The 23,220-nt window shown below is 34.9% G+C and overlaps 1 protein-coding gene across 3 annotated transcripts in view; it reads left to right on the top strand.

Annotated features, from left to right (window-relative positions):
• The window catches only part of nxf1b (nuclear RNA export factor 1b), an 87,723-nt gene that overhangs the window by 55,437 nt on the left and 9,066 nt on the right, over positions 1 to 23,220 (top strand). For 2 of the 3 annotated variants that reach the window (XM_039760725.1, XM_039760726.1), the window contains 10 exons: positions 6,428 to 6,535; positions 6,863 to 6,972; positions 10,684 to 10,720; positions 11,891 to 11,959; positions 13,002 to 13,057; positions 14,468 to 14,575; positions 19,966 to 20,024; positions 22,257 to 22,372; positions 22,448 to 22,490; positions 22,588 to 22,660. In XM_039760725.1, coding sequence (XP_039616659.1) covers positions 6,428 to 6,535; positions 6,863 to 6,972; positions 10,684 to 10,720; positions 11,891 to 11,959; positions 13,002 to 13,057; positions 14,468 to 14,575; positions 19,966 to 20,024; positions 22,257 to 22,372; positions 22,448 to 22,490; positions 22,588 to 22,660 — 779 coding nt within the window. The remainder of the gene's footprint in view (positions 1 to 6,427; positions 6,536 to 6,862; positions 6,973 to 10,683; positions 10,721 to 11,890; positions 11,960 to 13,001; positions 13,058 to 14,467; positions 14,576 to 19,965; positions 20,025 to 22,256; positions 22,373 to 22,447; positions 22,491 to 22,587; positions 22,661 to 23,220) is intronic. The other variant, XM_039760727.1, reaches the window with a different exon arrangement.

The raw sequence follows: 23,220 nt of genomic DNA, 5'->3' as shown, positions 1-23,220 counted from the left end.
ATTCAGAAAAATAAATTAAAAAAACACTGTTCGGTTAATGTTTTGAAAATGATGCATGTGCCCTGCCCAGGATTGGTTCCTGCCTTGTGCCCAGTGTTGGCTGGGATTGGCTCCAGCAGACCCCCGTGACACTGTGGTCGGATTCAACGTGTTGGGAAATGGATGAATATTCCAGCGCTGACTTTGTATATTCCGATGCTGACTTTATATATTGAAGTTTTGACTTTATATATTGCAGCGCTCACTTTATATATACCGACGCTGACTTTATATATACAAGTTTTGACTTTATATAGTTAAATTTAGTCATCATTGCATAACTTTTTCTTTACCATAGAAATTTAAAGACTAAATTCAACTTCCATTCCTAACCAAGATATTTCTGGCGACTAAATAGAAGCTACTTGTATCCAAATTCGAGCTATTGAGCTGTTGCCTACCTGCCTGAATAAGTCACCCTCGCTTCGCTCTTACTTTTTTACCGTTCATTTAATCATGGCTAGTGGCGGAAAAATTATAAAATGGAAGGAGGATTACACTGAGTATGGCTTTACCAAAAGAATTATTGATGGCGAATCGATTATTCATAAAGCTTGAATTGGTGATCTGTTTTTCTGTGTTAACCTCATATTTTTTCATACTACTTCTCAAACCAAGGGGGTGCGAGGGTAAAATGAATCGGGAAGCGCTGATCAATGTAATCGGTGTACCAGGAAATCATGCATTGACAGAAGTTCCCCTGTGCTTGTAATGCAAACTGTGATTAAATGCGTGATTTTTTTAACGCGTTATGGAGCACATGCATCAAAGCTTCTCAGCTGTGCTTGTGCTAAGAAAAGGAAACATTTTAAAAATAACGCAACACGATTGTCAATGTAACCTTTTGTAAGTAGTGCCTGGAGGATTCAGTGTGGAGAAACTGTAGAGACAGCGTGTGTATTTACTTGTGGATTTTTCTGTAAGTATTTGGTGGCAGTGTCACAAAGTCGCTTCCGTAACACTGCGTTAGCTGCGGAGCTCCGCTCAGAGCGAAATGAGGTGAATGGGAGGGGAGATGATGACGTGACTCCCCCACCCGCCTTAACTGTCAATCCCCATCAAACACAGTCTCTCGGAATTTGCATAAGCACAGCCCTTCACCTGCAATTTTAACTTAGTTACAAAGTGATCAGAACTCTCGTTTATATCCTGTGTCCTCTCATTAAACTTGTATCCTGCATTACCTGTGGGCATGACAAATGCCAGCGGCAGCCTGTCTATGAACTTAATTTAAACTTTAGGTTTACACCTTGCTTTGTTTCCGAAGTAGCAGCACTCATGAATATGGTTTTATATGTCATTCGCTCGCTTGTTATTGTTTCGCTGCCTTCTCAATTGTATAATACATGTTTTCTTCAGTGCTTTTTGGAGCTCTTCCTGGTTTTCTATGTACTGTGTTGACAGTCAGTTCAAGTGATTACGTTGGAGGCGTGATGATGCCACATGAAACTCTGCTCCCCACAGCTTTTAAGCTCAACTCCATTACAGTAAATGGAGAAAAATAGCTTCCAGTTATGACTATTACGCGTAGAATTTCAAAATGAAACCTGCCCAACTTTTGTAAGTAAGCTGTAAGGAATGAGCCTGCCAAATTTCAGCCTTCTACCTACACGGGAAGTTGGAGAATTAGTGATGAGTGAGTGAGTGAGTCAGTGAGGGCTTTGCCTTTTATTAGTATCGATTATTGCATTTTTGCTAAATTAATACTATCTGAATCGAAGTCTAAAAACAAAACTATAAACTTTTTTTTTGTTTTTGAAATTCTTCGGCAGGCACACTCGGGCAGTAACTACTTTGAAAGAAGCTTGACCCCAGTTATACTGTTCATTTTCATTACATCACTTGATCAGTAAATTAAAAGCACTTGCATCTTTTGGCTAATAGACACACTTTTATTACAAAAGAGAAACTTCATACTACATTTCCTCTTTACATCTCCAAAGAACAATACAAGGACAATATAAAATTAGAGGAATTACTTCTTGCACTGAACTCTGAGTGACACCATGTCTAAATGCAGGTTGAAATAATCAAGTGGGATCTTCAGACTTGCCGTTTGATTTTGAAAACTATGGATTAAACCAACAGAGTTTCATTGTGGAAAGCTAAACATAATTCTTGGGAACATATAGTAGAATTTTATGGTTAATGTTATCAAAAGTTGTCCTAGAATCTAAGAATATATTGTAAAAGAATAATTACAATTTTAGAAAATTAGTGGGGGTTTTTTTTCCGATTTTATGAGAGATGTGAGACATGATACACTAGTTCTAGAGCTAATATATAATGTTCTCTGTACTTGCTTTGCGAGTTAATTTTTTACTTTAATAAAACTCAACTTAATCATAACAATTTTTGTAAGTTTTAACATTTTTCTAAATAAAACTTGTTTGGAGTGTACTTATTAGAGTGGGCCTTGTATAGCACTCTTTTTATTGTTTTATATTTGTACTGTAATTTTGAGCATTTTAAAGCTGCACTAAGCGATTAAGCATTTTTATAAAGTGAAAGGTAGTCATTGATCCAGTAATGTTAGGTACTTTGACTACTGAAAATAACATTTATGGCTGGGCTAACAAAAGAGCTAAAGGGCCTTTTTTAATATGCAAATCTGTATTGCCATTAGCCTTGTAGCTTAGGTTTGAGATTCTTCAATAAATCTTGAAGCAAGGTTTTGGATGCTAATAGTTCTGCCTTTTACTGTCAAATGCTAGACCAGATCTAGTAGATAATAATTTTAAAATGTTTGGTAATTAGATAATATTTTGCTTACAATAATTAAAATGAGAAGGAATTTTCACAATTTAGGAAAGCTCACAAAAATAATTGACAGTATGAAATGGGACACTGGGATGAAACCATTGTGATGCAGTAGTTTTATGTTATACTGTACAGTAGAATGCTGCAACTCAATACATGAAGCAGTATTTGTTAATAGAAGATGATTCAAAGTTGACTTGCATCATGTTCCAATTTTAAAATTGCACAGAATTTTAAAATTCGTTCTGCCTCCTCATAAAATTGCCTTAAATAAAGTCAACCCGAATAGGAACTTCTTTTTTTTTGTTTGTTTTAAGGGATCTAGAAGTTGCTTACTACTTTTACTCAATAAAACATAATATCCACAGTTCTCTTAATAGTATTTCATGTTTGATTATAGTGCATATTTTACCTTTTCTTATGTGGACAAGTGACATACCTCAACTAGAACATAAAGCTGAGTGGTATTACAAGCTTCCGCTGTGTGATATAGGAGGATAATACCACTGGCTTCTTAAAAAAATGTAAGGTGCTACTTTGGTTTATAGAGTAATCGGTTTATTTCAGATTTAAGACACTGTTTAAAATATTTCAAATATGGAAAGCTGCATCAAAAAAACCTTCAAATTGTACTCAGACAGACAGCTAATTCACTCTATTGACTTTTCAAGGATTTCAGATATATAAACAGTATGGAGAAAACCGTATGCAAACAGCAACAGAATAGATCAAATACAACAAACATGTCTGTGGCATTTTACAAAGTGTGTGTTCTACCTGGAGTGCAGATTATTGAGATTATGTACTCTTGATGAGATCACAATCTTTTCTGAAGAAGCAACTGGAATAGTTGACAAAAACAAAGCTTTCAGTATAGTTTACCTAGCCTTTTATAAAAAGCATTTGATATATTTGAGATTAATTCTGAAACTAGAAGCTGTAGACATCAGAGGTTAAAAAAAAAAAAAAGGAAACTAGATCTCTAGTTGGTTAACCAGCAGGAGACAGAGTACAGATAAGAAGAGAGAGACTCCACATGTAGTAGGGTCATTAGTCGAGTTCCTCAGGGGTCTCTCCTTGGACCTTTACTTTTTCTGATTTATATTAATAACATTGATTCTGGCATAGGTGGTAAACTTGTGAAATTCTTAGATGAAACTAAAATTGGAGTTGATGGCAGACACTGAGGAGGAAGCAATAATAATCCAAAAATACCTGAACAACCTTTAAAACCAGCCAGACACATGGGAAATTCAGTTTAATATAGAAAAGTACAACGTGCTGCAGATGGACAAAAGAACTGGATCCTTGGCCTACATTTTTCACCCTTCTGTTATTATGCTGCTTCAGTGAAGGAAGGCACTCGGAGTTACAACTTATTCAAATTTTGTGTGTGATGCACTAACCAGGCTGCCTTCCCTCAACCACAGTACAGTCTTGCCTGACAAACTAAGCACATGCCGCCTTCTGCACATATGAGTGCCCAACAGCTTTCATGTGAGGTGATGGCTGCAGTTTTAACACTTTAAAGGAATTTCTGCAAATAGTTGCAGCCACTCGGCAATGGACAATATTATTGATCAATGTCTCAGCTCTAATAAAAACTTTTTTTTTCCTAATTTAGGTATCTGTTACGGACTTTTATAAAGGCATTTAAATCATTGTTTATTGCTAATCAATCTGTTACACTAAAAATGTAGAGGAATATGGTCTGGGAGGATTTGCAGTGAATGCAGAAAGTATTCACAGCGCATCACTTTTTCCACATTTTGATATGTTACAGCCTTATTCCAAAATGGATTAAATTCATTTTTTTTTCTCAGAATTTTACACACAACACCCCATAATGACAACGTTTAAAAAGTTTACTTGAGGTTGTTGCAAATTTATTAAAAATAAAAAAACCTGAGAAATCACATGTACATAAGTATTCACAGCCTTTGCTCAATACTTTGTCGATGCACCTTTGGCAGCAATTACAGCCTCAGATCTTTTTGAATATAATGCCACAAGCTTGGCACACATATCCTTGGCCAGTTTTGCCAAATTCCTCTTTGCAGCACCTCTCAAGCTCCATCAGGTTGGATGGGAAGCGTCGGTGCACAGCCATTTTAAGATCAATCCAGAGATGTTCAATCGGATTCAAGTCTGGGCTCTGGCTGGGCCACTCAAGGACATTCACAGAGTTGCCCTGAAGCCACTACTTTGATATCTTGGCTGTGTGCTTAGGGTGGTTGTCCTGCTGAAAGATTATCTGTCGCCCCAGTCTGAGGTCAAGAGCGCTCTGGAACAGGTTTTCATCCAGGATGTCTCTGTATATTGCTGCAGTCATCTTTCCCTTTATCCTGACTAGTCTCCTAGTTTATGTCTCTGAAAAACATCCCCACAGCATGATGCTGCCACCACCAGGCTTCACTGTAGGGATGGTATTGGCCTGGTGATGAGCAGTGCCTGGTTTCCTCCAAACGTGACGCCTGGCATTCACACCAAAGAGTTCAATCTTTGTCTCATCAGAACAGAGAATTTTGTTTCTCGTGGTCTGAGAGTCCTTCAGGTGCCTTTTGGCAAACTCCAGGCGGGCTGCCATTTTCCTTTTACTAAGGCGTGGCTTCCGTCTGGCCAGTCTACCATACAGACCTGATTGGCGGATTGCTGCAGAGATGGTTGTCCTTCTGGAACGTTCTCCTCTCTCCACAGAGGACCTCAGGAGCTCTGACAGAGTGACCATCGGGTTCTTGGTCACCTCCCTGACTAATGCCCTTCTCCCCCGATCGCTCAGTTTAGATGGCCGGCCAGCTCTAGGAAGAGTCCTGGTGGTTTCGAACTTCTTCCACTTACGGATGATGGAGGCCTCTGTGCTCATTGGGATCTTCAAAGCAGCAGAAATTTTTTTGTAACATTCCCCAGATTTGTGCCTCGAGACAATCCTGTCTTGGAGGTCTACAGACAATTCCTTTGACTTCATGCTTGGTTTGTGCTCTGACATGAACTGTCAACTGTGGGACCTTATATAGACAGGTGTGTACCTTTCCAAATCATGTCCAATCAACTTAATTTACCACAGGTGGACTCCAAATAAGCTGCAGAAACATCTCAAGGATGATCAGGGGAAACAGGATGCACTTGAGCTCAATTTGGAGCTTCATGGCAAAGGCTGTGAATACTTATGTACATGTGCTTTCTCAATTTTTTTATTTTTAATAAATTTGCAAAAATCTCAAACTTTTTTTACGTTGTCATTATGGGGTGTTGTGTGTAGAATTCTAAGGAAAAAAATGAATTTAATCCATTTTGGAATAAGGCTGTAACATAACAAAATGTGGAAAAAGTGATGTGCTTTGAATAATTTCCGGATGCACTGTATAACCTAATTATATGAGTTTTTTTCTTAATGTGTAACTTGAGTACAGCAAATGATTTTATTGTAGAATTTTGGAGGCAATTATGAAATTACTACTGCTTAAGCAATATTATGATGTTAGTTTATTAGAAATTTGTGTTTTAACAGCTTTGCTTCTTTCTTGCATAATATGTCAGTAATTCAAACTTTGAATTAAAAGAACAAAAAGGTAACCTAGACAATATGGGTCAGTGTCAACAAATACATTCTTAAATTTCTTCCTTTTAGCTTCTGTCTCTGAATATCAGTAACAACAAACTTTATAAACTGAATAATCTGACTGACTTAGTGGGCAAGGCACCAAACCTAAAGATTTTAAACTTGTCACAGAATGAGGTAAGCAATTTTTTTGTTAATATTTGTAGGGAGAGGTCTGTGAACAAATTTTATTTTAGAGAGTATAGTGTATTCTCTAGAAATCTTAACAGTGGTAGTGGTGTTACTGTTTGTTGTCACTTTCATGAAAGGTGGGTGGTGCTAGCCTGTACAGCATTTTAATCTGATGCAGTTTTGTAGGCCCATTTGAATAAGTAAGGGGTTTTACTTGTGAAAGGAGAGCAGGATCTTGGTAAATACAATGTGTTTTTTTTTTTAATTTTTAAAAATAATTTTAATTTGTCGATACCTAATTTAAATGGAATGTCAAAATTTAACTCTTTTCAGTTAAAGTCTGATCGTGAGCTTGACCGAATAAAAGGGTTTAAATTGGAAGAACTATGGTTGGATGGAAACCCCTTATGTGATTTCTCTAAAGACCAGACCGCTTATATCAGGTGTGTATTTTTTTAGTTTATAGTCCAAACTGTGTGACTATCATTAAATACTATTAATGATAACCTTTTCTTATCCTTTCCCTAATGGTAAACTTAAAATCTTAAACATATTTTGTACCTTTTATTATTTTTTAGAATTATATTCAAAATATATATTGCCATTGCCACAAAATCTTTAACTGAAGCAATTATTCATTAGTTTGTTAAAAGGCAGCAACCAAAAGTTTTTCATCTTTAAATAAAGTAATGTGCCATCCTTCCCTTTTTGAAACTGGTGAACTGTTTCAGTTTCTGGAGAGAGAAACTGGCATATAGTAGACAGAGTCTACACTAACTGCTAAAATGGATATTCCATTTTACTTCCAGTTTAAGTTTCATTAAATGAAAATACTCATTTTACACTTCTTTATTATAGTTTTTTTCAGAATTTTTGCACAAGGGTTGCATTTTACTAAGCATCACAATAGAAAATTATCCTTTAAAGTGGCCACACAGATTAAGTGGTATGTAGTATGAAAACAATTAATTTAACCTTTTCTTAGCTACATTGGCATCTTATTATGTTTGTTCTAAGATATTACATACTTCAGCAAGCAGTTGGGACTATTTACTTATAATATCTATCTCGTGGAACATAAAATGCCTTTGTGCCACTTTTGAGTTCCTAATTATGAAACTGCGTTTTGGTTCATTAAAGTGCCGCTCTTGATATGTTGGTATTGGCCTAAAAGCAGAATGAAAACCTTGAAAAATCTTGAATTTATCTCTCTCATTGTAATAAATGTATCTGTAACTTGTTTTAATTGCATTAACTGTTTAATGTAGTCATTTCTTGTTTTGGAAGTAACCAAGTACTTTTCACCAGTTATTATATTGTACGTTATTTTTAAACAAGTAATTGTGTTTTTTCTCTGTCTCAGTAGTAATGGTTAGCTTCAACCAGAGAACCCAAGTGTGTATTTGTGTGTGATTGATTGCATGAATGCTTTAAAGTATAGGAAAGATTTCTTCATTTTTCATTAACTACAAATCTTTTGGCATCTTTTTATCATTTTACTTTCTCTTATCAGTGTTATCTTTTTTTATTTTTTTGAAATTGCCTTTCTTGTTTTCACATTAGGATTTTATTTTACTGCAGTTAGCAGTTAGCACTTGTATTTTTTTAAATAAATATTATGTATGCATCTTTTATGGGCTCAACTCTTTCTCAAAATCTCAGAAACAGTGATGCAGTTTGTCCAACGGTGTATGATTTGAAATAAGGCTCCTTTGACATGTCAAGAAACTATGCTCACAAGCCCTCTGAAATGCTGAATCAACTCACGATGGCTGTTTAGCCTTTGACGGGTAAGATCCCTGATTGTGGTGAAAAGGGACAACCTAAGACAGGCACAGCCGCATATTTACCAAGACTGGCTTGGAGCAGTGGAAGATGAAACTATTACTGGAATTGGTGTGACCCCTTAATAAAAAGGGAAATGGACATCAGAAAACCCAGCCTGAAATAGTACACCGTTTAAGGGATACCGGTCAATAGAGCCTGATATGCAGGTATCTATGAGATGTGAAAGAGATGATTTTTTTTTTTTTTTCTTAACGCCCAAAATTTAAGAAATTGTTTTAACCCCACTGAATGTTGTGTAACTGTGAGCATACATTCAGGAGGAAATGTATCAAAACATTAGCTTCTTTTATAACTTTTTTTGATAATCATTATATACTGATACTCTTGATGAGTAACTATTAAAGAAAACATTTTCCTTGGTTATTTTGAAGTACTACTTACTAATCTGGCAGTACTTTTTACAAAACTAATCTGTAAAAGTTTTGCAAATTTTTACATGCTCACTGCTCTGCAGTAAAATGTTTCTGTATCTCTCAAACAAACTTTTTTTTATTTCTTTGTTCTCTTAAATTTTACTTAATGCCTCACATTTTTATGCTTACATCTGTTTGAAATTTTAACAAAGATTGTATGAATGTACTCATATCTCTTCATACTACTGCAGTTTATGCAGGTGTCCTTTCTTGCTTGTAGTTGTATGTGTTGTATTGTGTTCTCATGTGTGACTGTGTGCTAGACTATCCCTGACCTTGTTGTAACGCATCTCCAGGGGTGGTGAGTAGGCCTATGGTAAGTATGTGAAATGCTAAGTGTTAATGGGTAATTGGTCTTCATAGTTTCCCCTCCAGCTTCTATCATCAAGAGCAACAGGTATTCATGTTGCCAATTAGTTTCATTTCAGATACCCTGTTCTGCCTTTTTTTTTTTTTTTTTCAATCTTAAATGTATCTAATTTGGGGAGAACCTTAAGGTTCTTGAAGCATGTGTGTCTTGATTCGTGTAGCTGGTAAAAGTAGATGGACATTGATTTGATAGTCAATAATAGTATCTTTTGATTCTGAGATCATTCATTTTAAAATAGGTATTTAGAATCAAACATTTAGAGTAAGCATGTTACAGTATATTAACTGTACTGGTTTATTACACTATCCCAGACTTGCTTCTTCTGGTAAAAAAGCACACTTCCTGTATTGAATTAGGTTTGCTAGTAACATGCTGTAAAATATCTTTAGTATATTTAAGTATTTTTATAAATGTACAAAGAAACAGATTTACTTCCCCAGATTCCTGGCAAGGTAAGCTATTTTTAATTTTACAAGGAAAAAAAACCATAGATGTAAATTAACCTTCTTAGCATTGCTTTTTAGATGTGTTTTTTTTTTTAAAAAAAGATCACATTTTTTGACTTGAAAAATTACATTTTTATTAAATCTACATGTTTCTATTGTAAAACATGCAAAACACAAAGTACAGAGTCAGTAGTGTAGAAGGTATGATAATGATGCACATAATAATGATGATGAATAATAATAATATGAATCGTACACTGCACATGTGCGAATGATGCGAGTTTCACTTTGATTCCTGGTTTAACTGACCGTTTCAATTTCACTGTCTGAAGACTGATTCACTTTATCGTCACTGCTGATGACAGGCATCTCTTACAAGACACCATTATGAGGCTAGGAAAAGATGCATCTACACCTTTGCCCGGGTAATGCTTGGACCTGATGTTTATGCAAGACATGCCTGTACTGTTGCCCAAGTAACACTTGGCACTAACGCTAGTGACACTTTTACATCCTGAGTAAACATCGGGTGGTATGCAAGACATGTCTATACTGTTGCCCGAGTGACACTCGGAGCTAATACTTTTAGCACTGTATTTACAGCCCAAGTGATGCTTGGGTCTAATGCTAAGGTGGTTAATCTTGGCAAACTGGAACTTTGTATGCTAAACTATAATATTTTAATATAGAAATTGTACACACTACACATGCCATGGGGTGGGTGTTTTTGTGTGTGTGTATATGTGTTTGTTTTTTATAAATGACAGCAGTTATGAGGCTGTTATAAATTATATTTAAAATATTTTATGGAGGAATATTTTAACTTTAGCGTTTTTGTTTTTTGTTTTTTTTAAAGATTATACAAGTATCCATTTGTAAATGCTAGTATATAATTTTTAACCCTAACACTTGTTATTTGAGATACAAAAGGCAACTGTAGTTAATGCAATCTGTTCTTAGCTTCTTATAATCCGTATATTTAAACATTGCTAATGCTGATAGATTTTGTTATTGTTTTTTGTTTTTTTTTATGGTGTTTATACTCAATCCTTTTCTCATTGATTGAATGTTTGGCAGAGTTGTCAGAGAGCGGTTTCCAAAACTCTTGAGATTGGTAAGTCATACTTTTTGCGTGTGTTTTTGGGATTACAACATATTGTGCTATTTGTACAGGCTTCCGTAGCAAATTTGTGTATTCTTGCTTGATGCTTTACCTAATTTAGCCTTTTCACATATGGGACATAGCAAACTCCTGGGTCCAAAGTGTTTACTTGAGTTTCCTTATGAATATATGGCATTCACATTTCAAGGTTCCTTCCTTGGAAAGAAGGCATGCATTATTGGTGCTGATGGTCTACAACCATTACCATAATATGGATTTTTTTCCTGTTTAAGGACAAATCTTGATCCTTGAATGCATTTGTTCTGTTTATGATTCAAGCAGAATTGTGCAAAATCTTAAACAAGTTTTCAAGATATACAACATTATGGACTATTTAAAAAATTAAAGACCTTAAAATCAGAATAACCAAATACAGAGAAACAACTATATGCACCATCTATATGAAGCTATTTCTACTGCAATTTTAAAGAAAACGTCTAGAAAGTTATACTGAATTCATTTTCCTAAGATGAGAGTTGTAATGCACATTTATTTTTTAATTTTCCTGTGTTTTTCTGACGTTGTAAAATTGAGTAATACATAATTTCTGGAGTTTTCTGACCTGGAGAATCTATTTCATTAAGAGACTTAACATAAAAAATGTAAAAGTTAATCATTTTTGGCATTTTCCAATGGGTGCCACCATTTTGAGGGTCTTGAGTTGTTTGTTGCCACAATAACAAATACACTGGGATGGGTTGGTGAAGTCATCTGTGTAACTATATAAAGCTTACCTCTCACAGCTTTGGTTTATTCCAAAATTTTATTTCTTGCTGAACTGCATGCTTTCTTTTGTGGAACTTCAGCATAAGACTTGTGCTCTGTACTTGGACTTTAATTTTAGGTTGGCATTTCTGATTTTATTGTTTGTCTTTAATCACAAGTCTTAACCTGTGTTTTATGGGATAACCTGCACATAGGAAAGGAAAAAAATATGATGTATGTTTGGGGTTCGCATGTGTTCCCAGTCCTTAGACATTTAATGTAGTGAATGTAAGGAAACACAAGTATTTTGGTCAGAGATCCTTTGAAAAGTCATCTCTGTTATTTGAACTGTTTAAAGTAAACACTATCTCAATTGATGTTTTTTTTTTTAAAAGTAATTTTAAGTATTTCTATTAGGATGGCCATGATCTTCCTCTTCCTATTACTTTTGATGTTGAAGCTCCTACCACTCTTCCTCCATGCAAGGTAATTTACAATTACTTCAGTTTACAAGTCATATTAAATGTGTTTCACTTTTGTGATGTTATTTGTATACAATTTATATGCGCACCAACATTTGTCATACAAAGCATTTTGTAGAAGTGTTTGACATTTCTCTAGAATAGTCTAGTGTACTTGGCCTGCTGGCTTCAGATACATTGATGCATGTTTTGTGATAACTGTATTGTGATTTTTACATAGGGACAAAATCAGTTTTAATATGATTAAATAATTCTTGAGCAGTGTTTCCCAAATTAATTCACAAAAGGCATTTTTGCTGTAGGGTAATCAGGGCTGCACATCCGTTCTCTGGTGCATTAACCTGAATATTTTCAACCAATAAATCAACAAAATGCTACAATACCCCTAACAATAATACCCCTACTCAGCAGTGGAGTTGTACTTATTGCAGCAGCCAAGATCTACCTTGCTTGCCTCTTGTCAGTCTAGCAGTGATCTTCAAATACAGAGCTTGTTAGCTTTCCAGATTAATTTTTTTGTAACTCTTAGTGCATACTTATTAGTATTGTGAATCTTAGACTCTGAAATTTTTCCCCCTAGTTGTTCCTGTCCCCCTGTGCTCAGTAAAATGCCACATTCAAGTGTTGCCCAAATGTTTAACCAGAATAGCATTTTGATATGTTCATAATGTTAACTTTTTTATATTTTTGTTAAAGTACACTAGTTACAATGAATAGAAGTAAAGATTAACTGTGTGGATATTTTATATTGAAAAGAATTTCAATACTTTTTTTTTTTTTGTAACAGTTTATAGTAATACTTGATGGTTTAATTTTTTATGTCATATGGTGTTGATTATTAATATGAAAAATGTGTATATATAGAGAAGGATCCGCTAAATCTTGATTAAAAAAAATTATACTAGGGTCAAACTATACACTGACTAGCAGTTCACATGCCACCATCTGCATTATTCTGTAACTGCTGTAAGACCTGTCACCTTTTCTATTAAATGTGAACCATTCTATTAATTTCATATATCTAACATTAATTTATTCTTTTTCAGGGAAGTTACTTTGGATCTGATGAAATCAAAAGCTTGGTTTTAAGATTTTTACATCAGTAAGTATTCTCTGAGGTAACAGTTTAGGGGAAAAATGCATGAATAGTTCATTAAATTTGATGTCCATTTTGGTCATAATAGTTGAAAATAGTCTAAATTTAACTAAGTAGCATAAATCTCTACAGTAAAAAATATATATATGTACTGGTTTTAAAGGGGACAACCTTTGGGGCTTAGTTTTAGTCCAAGACAATTCCACTTTACAGAGTCTTTCCAGACCCTTAGTCTTCTCTTTTGCCCTCTCGTCTTCAGCTACAGTGGTCATGGAAATCCTAGAGAAGTTTGAAAAATGAAATTTTATTTTTCCAGAACTAGGAAAGCTTTGAAAAATTATCAAATTGCAATTGGGGTTTGGAAAAGTCATTGATTGTTTTTTTTTTAATATACAGAAAATAAGTTGAAAATAAGTTTAATTCTATAAATTAGTAAAATATTGAAAAGAGGATCGTATTTATTAATGTTATGAGATCTTGAAACAATTGTGTAGTGATACGGCCCATAATGCATATGCCAAAATGCTGGATGTGTATTCAGTAATGTCTGGTTAACACTTGAAAAATACAATCTATGTCTCCATAAAGATGTAGTCACAGGACATGCAAAGTGTAAATTATGTGGGAAAATTTTTAACATGAAGGATGTGGGTAAATTGCGCTACCAACTCACGTGAAAGGTGAAAAAAATATTGACAGACAAGGTAGCAAGAAAAATGATTGGAATTGACACTTGTTCAACTCCTCTTTAGCTAGCACAACAAAGGTTAGCACAGTTCCCCCCTATTCAATAAACTAGCCATGCAAACCTAGAAATCCAACACATCTGCAGAAGATTTGTGGGCAATAGAAGTAATTAACAATATTACAAATTATGCGGTGGTTCCTTTTTCAAAATGCTTTTTAATTTTGTTGGCATCACATTTATATTTTGTTCACTGTTCTTTCTGCACCTCACCATTTTTGAAAACGTTTTAATAATTAAAATTTTTTGTGACAATTCCAGCACCACATACTTAACCTTTATTGGCCATAACAATATATATTAGATTAATTATAACAAAAGAGAAAAGCTGTGAATCTGAAGGTATGTGACTGAGACTGATTTCAAGATGTGTCATGACATGCGGTGCTGGGAAAGAGCATTACACATGACAACAAGGGAGTGTTCCAATGTGCATTGCTTACAGCAATACCGCACAGTAGTAGTAATAGTATAGTAATAGTTATGTGCTGGCGTGCACAATTCTCCCCTCCATTGACCCTGATGGTTAATGGAGACTGATGATGAATCGAGTGATGGATAATGGAGAATTTAAATTTCCCCTGCTCCTGACTTCTCTTCCGTTTTAAAAGTGCATATCAACCAGCCTTTTTAATGTAATTTCTAACTGTATTCTATTGACTTTCTTGCAGATACTTCTATGTGTATGACTCTGGAGATCGACAAGCTTTGCTTGATGCATATCATGATGGAGCCAGTTTTTCAGTTTGCATTCCTATAAGTTTACCCAACCCCTCAAGGTAAATATTTTTTAAAAACTTGTTGAATAGCAAAGAATAACCTGGCACTTTTGAGTAGGAACTGTTTAAGGGCTTAAGTATATTGCTTTAATTGAGTTAGACATTATTTGCACAGTATTTCACATAGATTTCCATCAGAGTATTTGACCATTTTGTAAAAATGCAAATCGGTTTTGTGACTTGGCAGCAATCTAAAACTTGTTTACAAATTTACAACACAATGCCTCCGAATGAAGCAACGTGATTTAATTTTTTGTGGCAGTTCAATTTTTTTTCCTAAATAATTATGTAATGGTTTAAAACCCTACGATATCAAGCAGTTTGAAGAATTTGTGAGCAGTCATCTTATCTAAATGTAAGCATCCCTTGTTGATCTATATAATTTAGTCAGTTTTTCACATTCTGCCTTTTCCAGAAATTTTACCAAAGATTTCACATATAGATCCATCCATTATCCACCCCGCTATATCCTAACTACAGAGTCATGGGGGGTCTGCTGAAGCCAGTCCCAGCCAACACAGGGTGCAAGGCAGGAAACAAACCCCGGGCAGGGCGCCAGCCCACCGCAGTCACACAGATCATAATGGGAAAAAGATGTTCCTACATAAGAAAAAGAAGCTTACAAATAGTGCTGGGAGGTATACCGGTTCATACCGAAAACCATTTTTTATTTTGTTATGATATGGATTTTTCTTATACCTGTTTAAGTAGCCTAAACAACGTTTGGAATGTGGCGCAGCGGGAAATTGTATAAAGGGGGACCCTTTTCACTGCTACACAGCTAAACATGCATGTAACGGAGTACATGCGTTAGTGGAGGTATTGCGCGGTGAAAATGGACAGAGAACATTCTGAAACCGAAGCTGTAGCAGACGATAAAGCTGAACATGATGACACAGAAGGACTTTTGCTGAAAAAAGTCACGTCTATTGTCTGGAGATACTTTGGTTTTAAAAGGTTGAATGTGGACCATTATTTTCAAATGTGTGAATACTGTTTCTATAGTACTGGATAATACTGCAAGCCATGTAGCACTTGTTTAATTATTTTTTTCAATACTGTGTAATGTACCTGGGTACTGTGTAATAGTCTGACGATGACCGAGATGAGCTGACAAATCTTATTGAAGTTAGGGGATTGTGGAAACTGCTCATGTTCTTTTATTAAAAACAGACAAAAATAAAACCAAAAGTGTCCATTGTGCAGTGGACAGTACCCAAATAGTTAATCCATAAAACCTGTGAAACATTGAGATAAAATCCATAATAAATAAATCCGTTACAATAGAGGTTAAAATGCAGTCTCCTAAACAGATCGCAGCCCACCACCTTAGGTTTCACCGGCTCACCCATCACTAAGCACAAATTCCTTTCTGCTGGCCCCTTGTCTTGACTGCTGCTACACTGCGCGGCCAGACCGTCCGAGGTCGGCACACCTCCCGTCTTCTTTCGTGCTCACTCGGTCGATCCGTTGGGAGGTCTTACATCTCACATGCCCATCTCTACACACTTAGTCAGTGTGAGCCCCTAGAGCGCCTCCGCCTGAGCTCCCTCACGTAGCCCCAGCTCATGCTGCCTTCTCCTTCCTGGTGTCTGGATTGTCTCCCATGACTGCCTTTTCTCTTCTTTAACCTTCTGTTCTAACTTTTCTTTTTTTCTTCCCCCTATCCTGCCGGCCCCTAAATATATGTCTCCGCGGGCGCAGCGTCTTAATCACAAGCCGCAGGAAGCCGATGAAGCAATTAAGAACGCTTGCACCCACAGGTACGACTGCCCCAGTTACCTCACCAACTCCCCGCGGTCGTGTAGTCTCGTCCACAGAGAGTCGGCTAACTGGATTTTTTTTTTTTTTTTTGAAGCTGCAGATCCTTTATACCACAAATAGCATTATAAATGCAAGCTGCAGTTTTATTATTTATGTATATAGCTTATCTTGAAACAATGTCCATATTAATGCATTTTGCAATATGATGGTTTAGTTGGTAAAGATGTCATCATCAAGTTGCACTTGTTTTATTTTGTTTTATTTTTATTTGGTGAATACTGTGTAATGTACCTGGGCTTGAAGCCTTGAAGTAATAGTTTTATTACTGGAAGTTGCACTATTTATTTATTTTATTGTTGTTGTTTATTAGTTTAAATATTATGCAGTTTAAAGATGGTAAAGTTGCTTGAAAAGTCACTTTAATGTGTCAGTGGACAGAGATTAACTAACAAAGTGTAGTTGGTTTAGAAAAAATATTTTATTTATTCCTTTCCTAAGACATGTTCAGTGCAGTACAACTTTTGAAAAGCACATCTGGATATTTTACTAAGTCTAAATGCCCCTTTGGATGGTTGAGAATATGCTGTCAAGATTATAGTTTAAGTTGTTTGCAAAATTTGTTCAATAAAAGGTTCTGTATTTTGACTGCAACTGTCATGCGATGTGATTCCTTCTCTTCATTAGTACCACCCCCTTGAAAACTATCAATTTATGGGGTCATGCAAACCTGTATTAATACTTGTGTGCACATTAAAAAAAAAATTTTTTTTTTTCTTTTTTTTTGTACAATGTACAATTCTCATGACAGTGGAATAGGTTATTCTTAGCCAGTCTTCTGCAGTAATTGCAGTGGAAAATGTGGTTAACATCCACTCGTGCATGGGGAAAAAAATACAGTTGAATAACGTGAAACCGGTATAATTTTGAAAAATACTGTCATATATAGTGTCTGTTGAAACTGAAACTTTTCTGCTATGTAGCCTTCAAATAATACATATGTAATGTCCTGTATGTGTGTTTGTGGTTGGGGGAAAAAAAAATTAATATATAATGCACACCCTTAATGTTTCAAGATTTTATTAAAATTGTATTTTTTTAAGCAAAATGTATTATCTTTTTTAATTTAAACTGGGTAAATGGATACTTTTTTTAACAAAGCTTACAATAAGTAGATGAATACCTATTGAGTAACAATTTTTTAATTTGCAACATTTTATTTTAAATTGTGTAAATATTTTTACAAAATCAGCCTATAGGAAATAGCAGTTTTTACCCAATCAAAAATATGTAACCCTTAAATATTGATATTCCTATCTGGAAGAACAGTCGTCATCACTGTTAACCAAGTTAACCAAGAATTCCATTTACATTGGATAGCATCGTTCATCAACTTGTTGACAAACAGGTTGTAATACATAGATTATGGTGCTTGGAATAATAACAAGATCGGATTTTATTTTCTTAAGTACCTAATTTATGGAAGACATTCGATGTACACAAAACAAATCAAGCACCAACATAGAAGGTGATTTCTTTAGATTACCAGGACGTTTTGCCCAAACACATTTTAACCAATCAGTGGTTAATGCTTCATCCGTCCATAATTTGGTTGCCATAATCGGATGTTTGACTTTGCTTTTGCTTTTCTGCTTCAGTATAACTTCTCCTTGATTTCATTTTAAGGACTTAATACCAGATAGTATTAAAATTATTACTTACTCATGGAACACACTGACAACCTACTTACCACTATCATCTCCGTGGATGGAGATGAAATTACTGACTGTAATGCATTATAATACGCATGTGGACTGAGCTGTTAGTGAAAGATGAGCACCAACATTTGAAGGAAGAGGGGAGAACAGTAACACAGCTCCATCCAACAACAAAGTGGTACCGCAGGTGGAATCAAGTGATGTTATACACGTAATGAATTCAAGTACTACAATACATTCCTACTTTGTAGGTTTTTTAAAATATCTAATTAAAATTTCTCATGTTTAGTTTTAGCAAACTAAAATGAGTGAAAATCGCGCACATTATACATGAGATTTTACGTTATCAATCTTGAAGTTCAGATTTATTTTATGTATGTAGTACAGTGTATTTTTTATTACATGTCTCCCTCAAACTAGTGACAGTAATACTAGCAGAGAATACAACATCTTAACACATCAAATGCCATATTGTAATATGTTGTATTTGTGAGTCTGAGTGGCTGTTGGGTTGTCTAATAATATGTGTGTGTGTGTTTTCTGTTTTTTTTATTATTTATTTATTTATTTATTTTTTTATGTATACAGTCACACATGCATGTATACACCCTGAATCCTACTGGTTTGAGTACTAATATTCCAATGCAGTGTGCCAGAACAGAGCAGAGATAAAAGTGACTCTGTAATATGATAATAAACCTTGTAGATTTTCAGTAGTCTTTGACATCAATTGGAAAGTTGTCGGTTCGAAATGCCAATAAGGACTCTGCTCTGTTGAGCCCTTGAGCAAGGCCCTTAACCTGAAATTGCTGAGCGCTTTGAGTAGTGAGACAAGCGCTATATAAATGCAAAGAAGTATTGTTATCTTCATCCCCCTCTGTTGAGTTTTGCTTTGCATTTGTGAGCAGGAGCCATATCAGGGTGTTAGGTTGACATCTGGGATTTACTGTAAATATCTAAGGAAATAAAGGCATTAGTGGGACCTTCATGACTGTTATCAAGATTTGTTGTGCCAAATTCTGGTCACCAGTGATGGTCACTCTATGATACTTAAAGCTACTTAAACCTTCATGATATCTTCTCCCATGTACATTTGAGAATGGTCAGTCTTGTGCTTCTTCAGTTCTATGAACACCTGCCTGGCTTTGCTGACAATAAGTAAATGAACATTATCTTGTGGAGCAGGAAATATTTGTTTATATGGTCATAGGTAAGCATGGAATAGAGCGAAGTACATTTCTCTGTAAGGGGGGTTGTTGGAAGAAGTGTGTAAGAAATGATACTGCTAAGCCAGGCAGGGCTCTTTTCCTTAAGAAGATCAAAATCCAGTTGGTAGACAATGCTATAAAGTTGCATTTTTTAAAGCTTGTTTATTAGGTTTGATTGCACATTGGTGTTTAAAATGTCGAGTGAATACACAGTGATTAAGCTAGTATGAGACCTGTTTTAGTGTGCCTGGAGATAAACTGGTGCTTCACTTTAAAGCATGCTTTCTAAGAAGTTAAATTTTTTAAATTACTGAAAGAGATTAATGCCAAGTTTACAGCTCTACCATAGAGCAAAGCATTGCACTTTATTCAATAGGGTGCGTCTGGAGCAGTCCGGCTTAGATCTACCATTCTATACATGTGTATAAAATAAAAATACAGTTAGTAAACATTTTAGTCTTTTATCCATGAATTTCTTTTTACTAATATGTATACCTTTGATTAATAGTTTAAAGCTGATCTTAAATTTCAATATATATATAATGTGAGATTTATTTAAAGTGAGATCATATTGTAGTAATTAATAATTAATGATCACTTTATTTATAGGCCTTAATGCTTAATGTTAAAGTGACCTTTAACTTTTGTGTTATGCTGGCAGTATCTTCAAAGCTGTAGGTTTTTATCATTTTCTCTTTTTCAGAAATGCTTTGGGTGAATATCACAAAGACAGTCGAAACCTAAAAAAAGTAAAAGATCCCAGTAAGTTGTACCATAACTCTTTCTAATCTATTTGGTTTTACTGTCTTTTTATAGTATTTTGTCCTTTTTCTGTATAATCAGCAGTGAGGCAATAAGCAAATGGATATGCTTTCCAGTTGTATTTTTAATGTCATTAGTGCCAGTTAGGAATGGAAATATTTGCTTGTATTTTCTTCTTTCATTAGTGATTTTTTTAAACAGTTTTCAGAATAGGCAAACTAGTAAATGAGCAAAACAGCCTTCTTCATTGCACTTGATTCAAGTAGTGACAGGCAAAGAAGATAGGGTCCTAACACTATTTTAGATTGGATGTCCTACCAACAAAAATGCAAGTTTTGAGTTGACTCTTCACCTAACACAATGTTTTGTATTGAAAACTTTGCAGCCTTGTTCAGAGACACCTATTTCTAAACAGTTCCCAGAACTTGATTATGTTGAGATCTCTTATAGGTTGCTTTCGGGGAAAAAACAATCTACAAAGCAAGGAAATGTAGCTTTAAATATGATTTGAAATGAAATTGTGGTTCCTTCAGTACAGCTAGAAGAAACTTAAACATTGATTTTAGCTTGTAGGTGTTAGACCACTAGCCTACCTATGGTGATTGTGATAATATAATTACTTATATTTAATATATAAAAAACATACACACATACACTTTATGTAAACATCTGAGCAAGTGGATATGAAACTTGACTGTGGGGTGATGTTTTAGTTCAGCTTTTTATATTAATTTTTTCCAGAATGCATATCAGACTGCAATCTTGCTATTTGTTATGTAAAATATATTGTCTAGTTTTTGCATACAACAAGCTGAACCTGCAGTAGACAATGCAATAATATTTTTTGTATGCTCACACACAAAAGAACAACCTTTTCACATACGCAGATTTCCTGAAGTATTTTTTTACAAGACGTTATCATTTCCCTCAATGTAAAGGTAAGCAGATACCCTCGGTGTGTTGGTAATTGTCATTTCCTGTACCCATGACCCTTGCCTGTACAACACTGTGCTGAGCAATGAAGATGCAGTGCTATTTTTTTACTACTACTGATTTGTAGATCTGAATACAGTGCTTTTTGCTTGTAGTATTATGTACTGATTAACTTTTGTTAAGCATTTATTTTCCTGGGAGTTTCCCTCATTCATTACAAAGTTGAAATACTGGAACATAAAGGAACAGACAAAGCTCAGGTAGATTACTGTGAGATTTTTTTCCCCTCAGTTACGTCTATTTTAATTATATTGAATAGCATTATTTTTTACACTTGTAGGATGTTTAATGTAATTTGTAGTAGACCTCTAATAATATCATAATTCTTTTCACATCTTACTTTCTGTTCAAATTTCCACTTAATGTGGTGGTATGGTTACTCCAGTACCACTTCCCTGCCTTCATTTTTTTTTTTAATTCTTCTCAAACTTTTAACCAGAACCCTTTAAAATAGAAGAAAAATTATTCATTTTTTTAATACACTGCAAGTTTTAGAACATCTCAGTCTTCAAATTTAATCAGTTGAAATGCGATGAATGACCTAAAATTGTGAAAAGGTAAGCAGTAAATTGACAGAGGTTTAAATTTAAAGTTTAGGTTAGCAAAAACTGAAAAAAGGAAATTTTAGAATTGCAAATGGGTTTTTTCCAGGGAACAACTATGGTATTACAGTGGCACAGAACAAATAAACAATGGCAAATTTAAAAAAAAAATTAAGTCAAGGAATCATTAGGTTTACAAAATGTTATTCAGATTTTTTTCGATTCATCAAATTAGCCACCTTTAGCTGATGCAACAGCCAGACTGTGGTAATTATTTTGATTCAGAATGACGGTCACTCTATGCAAGTCACCAGCCGTGCCTCCAGCGAAAGAACCCCTGTCCGTCACACTTCCTTCTCCAAGTTTGACCGTTGTCATGCTCTGAGGTGTTCTTAAACTTTTGACTGGTAGTGTGTATAATAAAGAAACCATATTATGAAATATAAAGAATCTTTTTGTAATGGACAGATATATTTAAACATAAGTTATATTCAAAAAACGATGAACTAATAATGGCCAAATATTTTGAAGAGAAGCATAATGGGTTTAATTTTTATTTTCCCACCCTTGTATAATAAGTATACCATTAATACTTGATGTTACATAACATCTTTTAATATTTTTTTTTTTTTCCTTTTTTTTTTTCTTTCCTCCCTACCTCTCTCTCCATTCCACTTTTCCAAATTACTACCACAAGCCAATCGATTCAGGATGTTGAAGCACACCCGGCTCAATGTTGTTGCTTTCCTTAATGAACTCCCGAAGACACAGCATGATGTCAATTCATTTGTGGTGGATGTCCATGCATATACTGTGAGTATTATTCTCTTATATTCCTTTATTTTAAAACATTATGTTCAAGTTTATAAAATGAATATTTTGTTTCAGAATATGTTACTAAGTTTTACTGTGAATGGAGTCTTCAAAGAAGGTACGACTTGTGACTTTTTGTTTTTAAAAGCTTCTAGTCATATGTCTTGAGGTGAAACACCAATTGATAAATGGTAATATTTTTATTTTTTCTTAAGTGGATGACAAATCTCCCCATTCTGTGAGAGCTTTTACTCGAGCATTTATTGCTGTACCATCTGGAAATTCAGGGTAAGTGGAACCAAGCGTATGCAAAAGTCTTGTTTCTTATAAACACCCATAGGTATAATATATTGTAGAACGTTAAATATACTATGCCATGTCCTGTCTAAGCCAGTCTCAAACAAGGAAAAAGTAATCTTCTTAAATATGCTAAATTGCTCTCTAAAAATCTGAATATAGTCTGTGGAAGAACACATAGGGCAAGACCTCAGCTCCACCCTATGACTCGTTTGTCAATGGCTTCTACATATTATCCATATTGGGCAAACCTACAACCACATCAGATTCATTAGCTGCTTGAGGTTTCTGAATGGATGAATTGGTGCATCCAGTGACCTCTTAGCAATAATTTTAAGAGCTGTGAAAGTCAGAATGTGGCTGTGACAAGAGGAATTACAGAGAAGCAAGCAGTTGAATTTTGCCGAGATATGCTAGATTCACATAGGCTGATTGGGGAGCTGCTGCCAGTTGGTTGAAGATTGTCCATTCGCACAACAGTTGTCACCAGTGAGAAATTAAATCTAGGTATGTTCTCTCCGCTTCTCTCAATCGTTACAAATCTACGATGA

Source organism: Polypterus senegalus, chromosome 8 (assembly GCF_016835505.1).
Source record: "Polypterus senegalus isolate Bchr_013 chromosome 8, ASM1683550v1, whole genome shotgun sequence".
Lineage (NCBI taxonomy): Eukaryota > Metazoa > Chordata > Cladistia > Polypteriformes > Polypteridae > Polypterus > Polypterus senegalus.
Note: the sequence above shows the minus strand (reverse complement) of the source record. Positions and strands in the feature narration are given on the sequence as shown.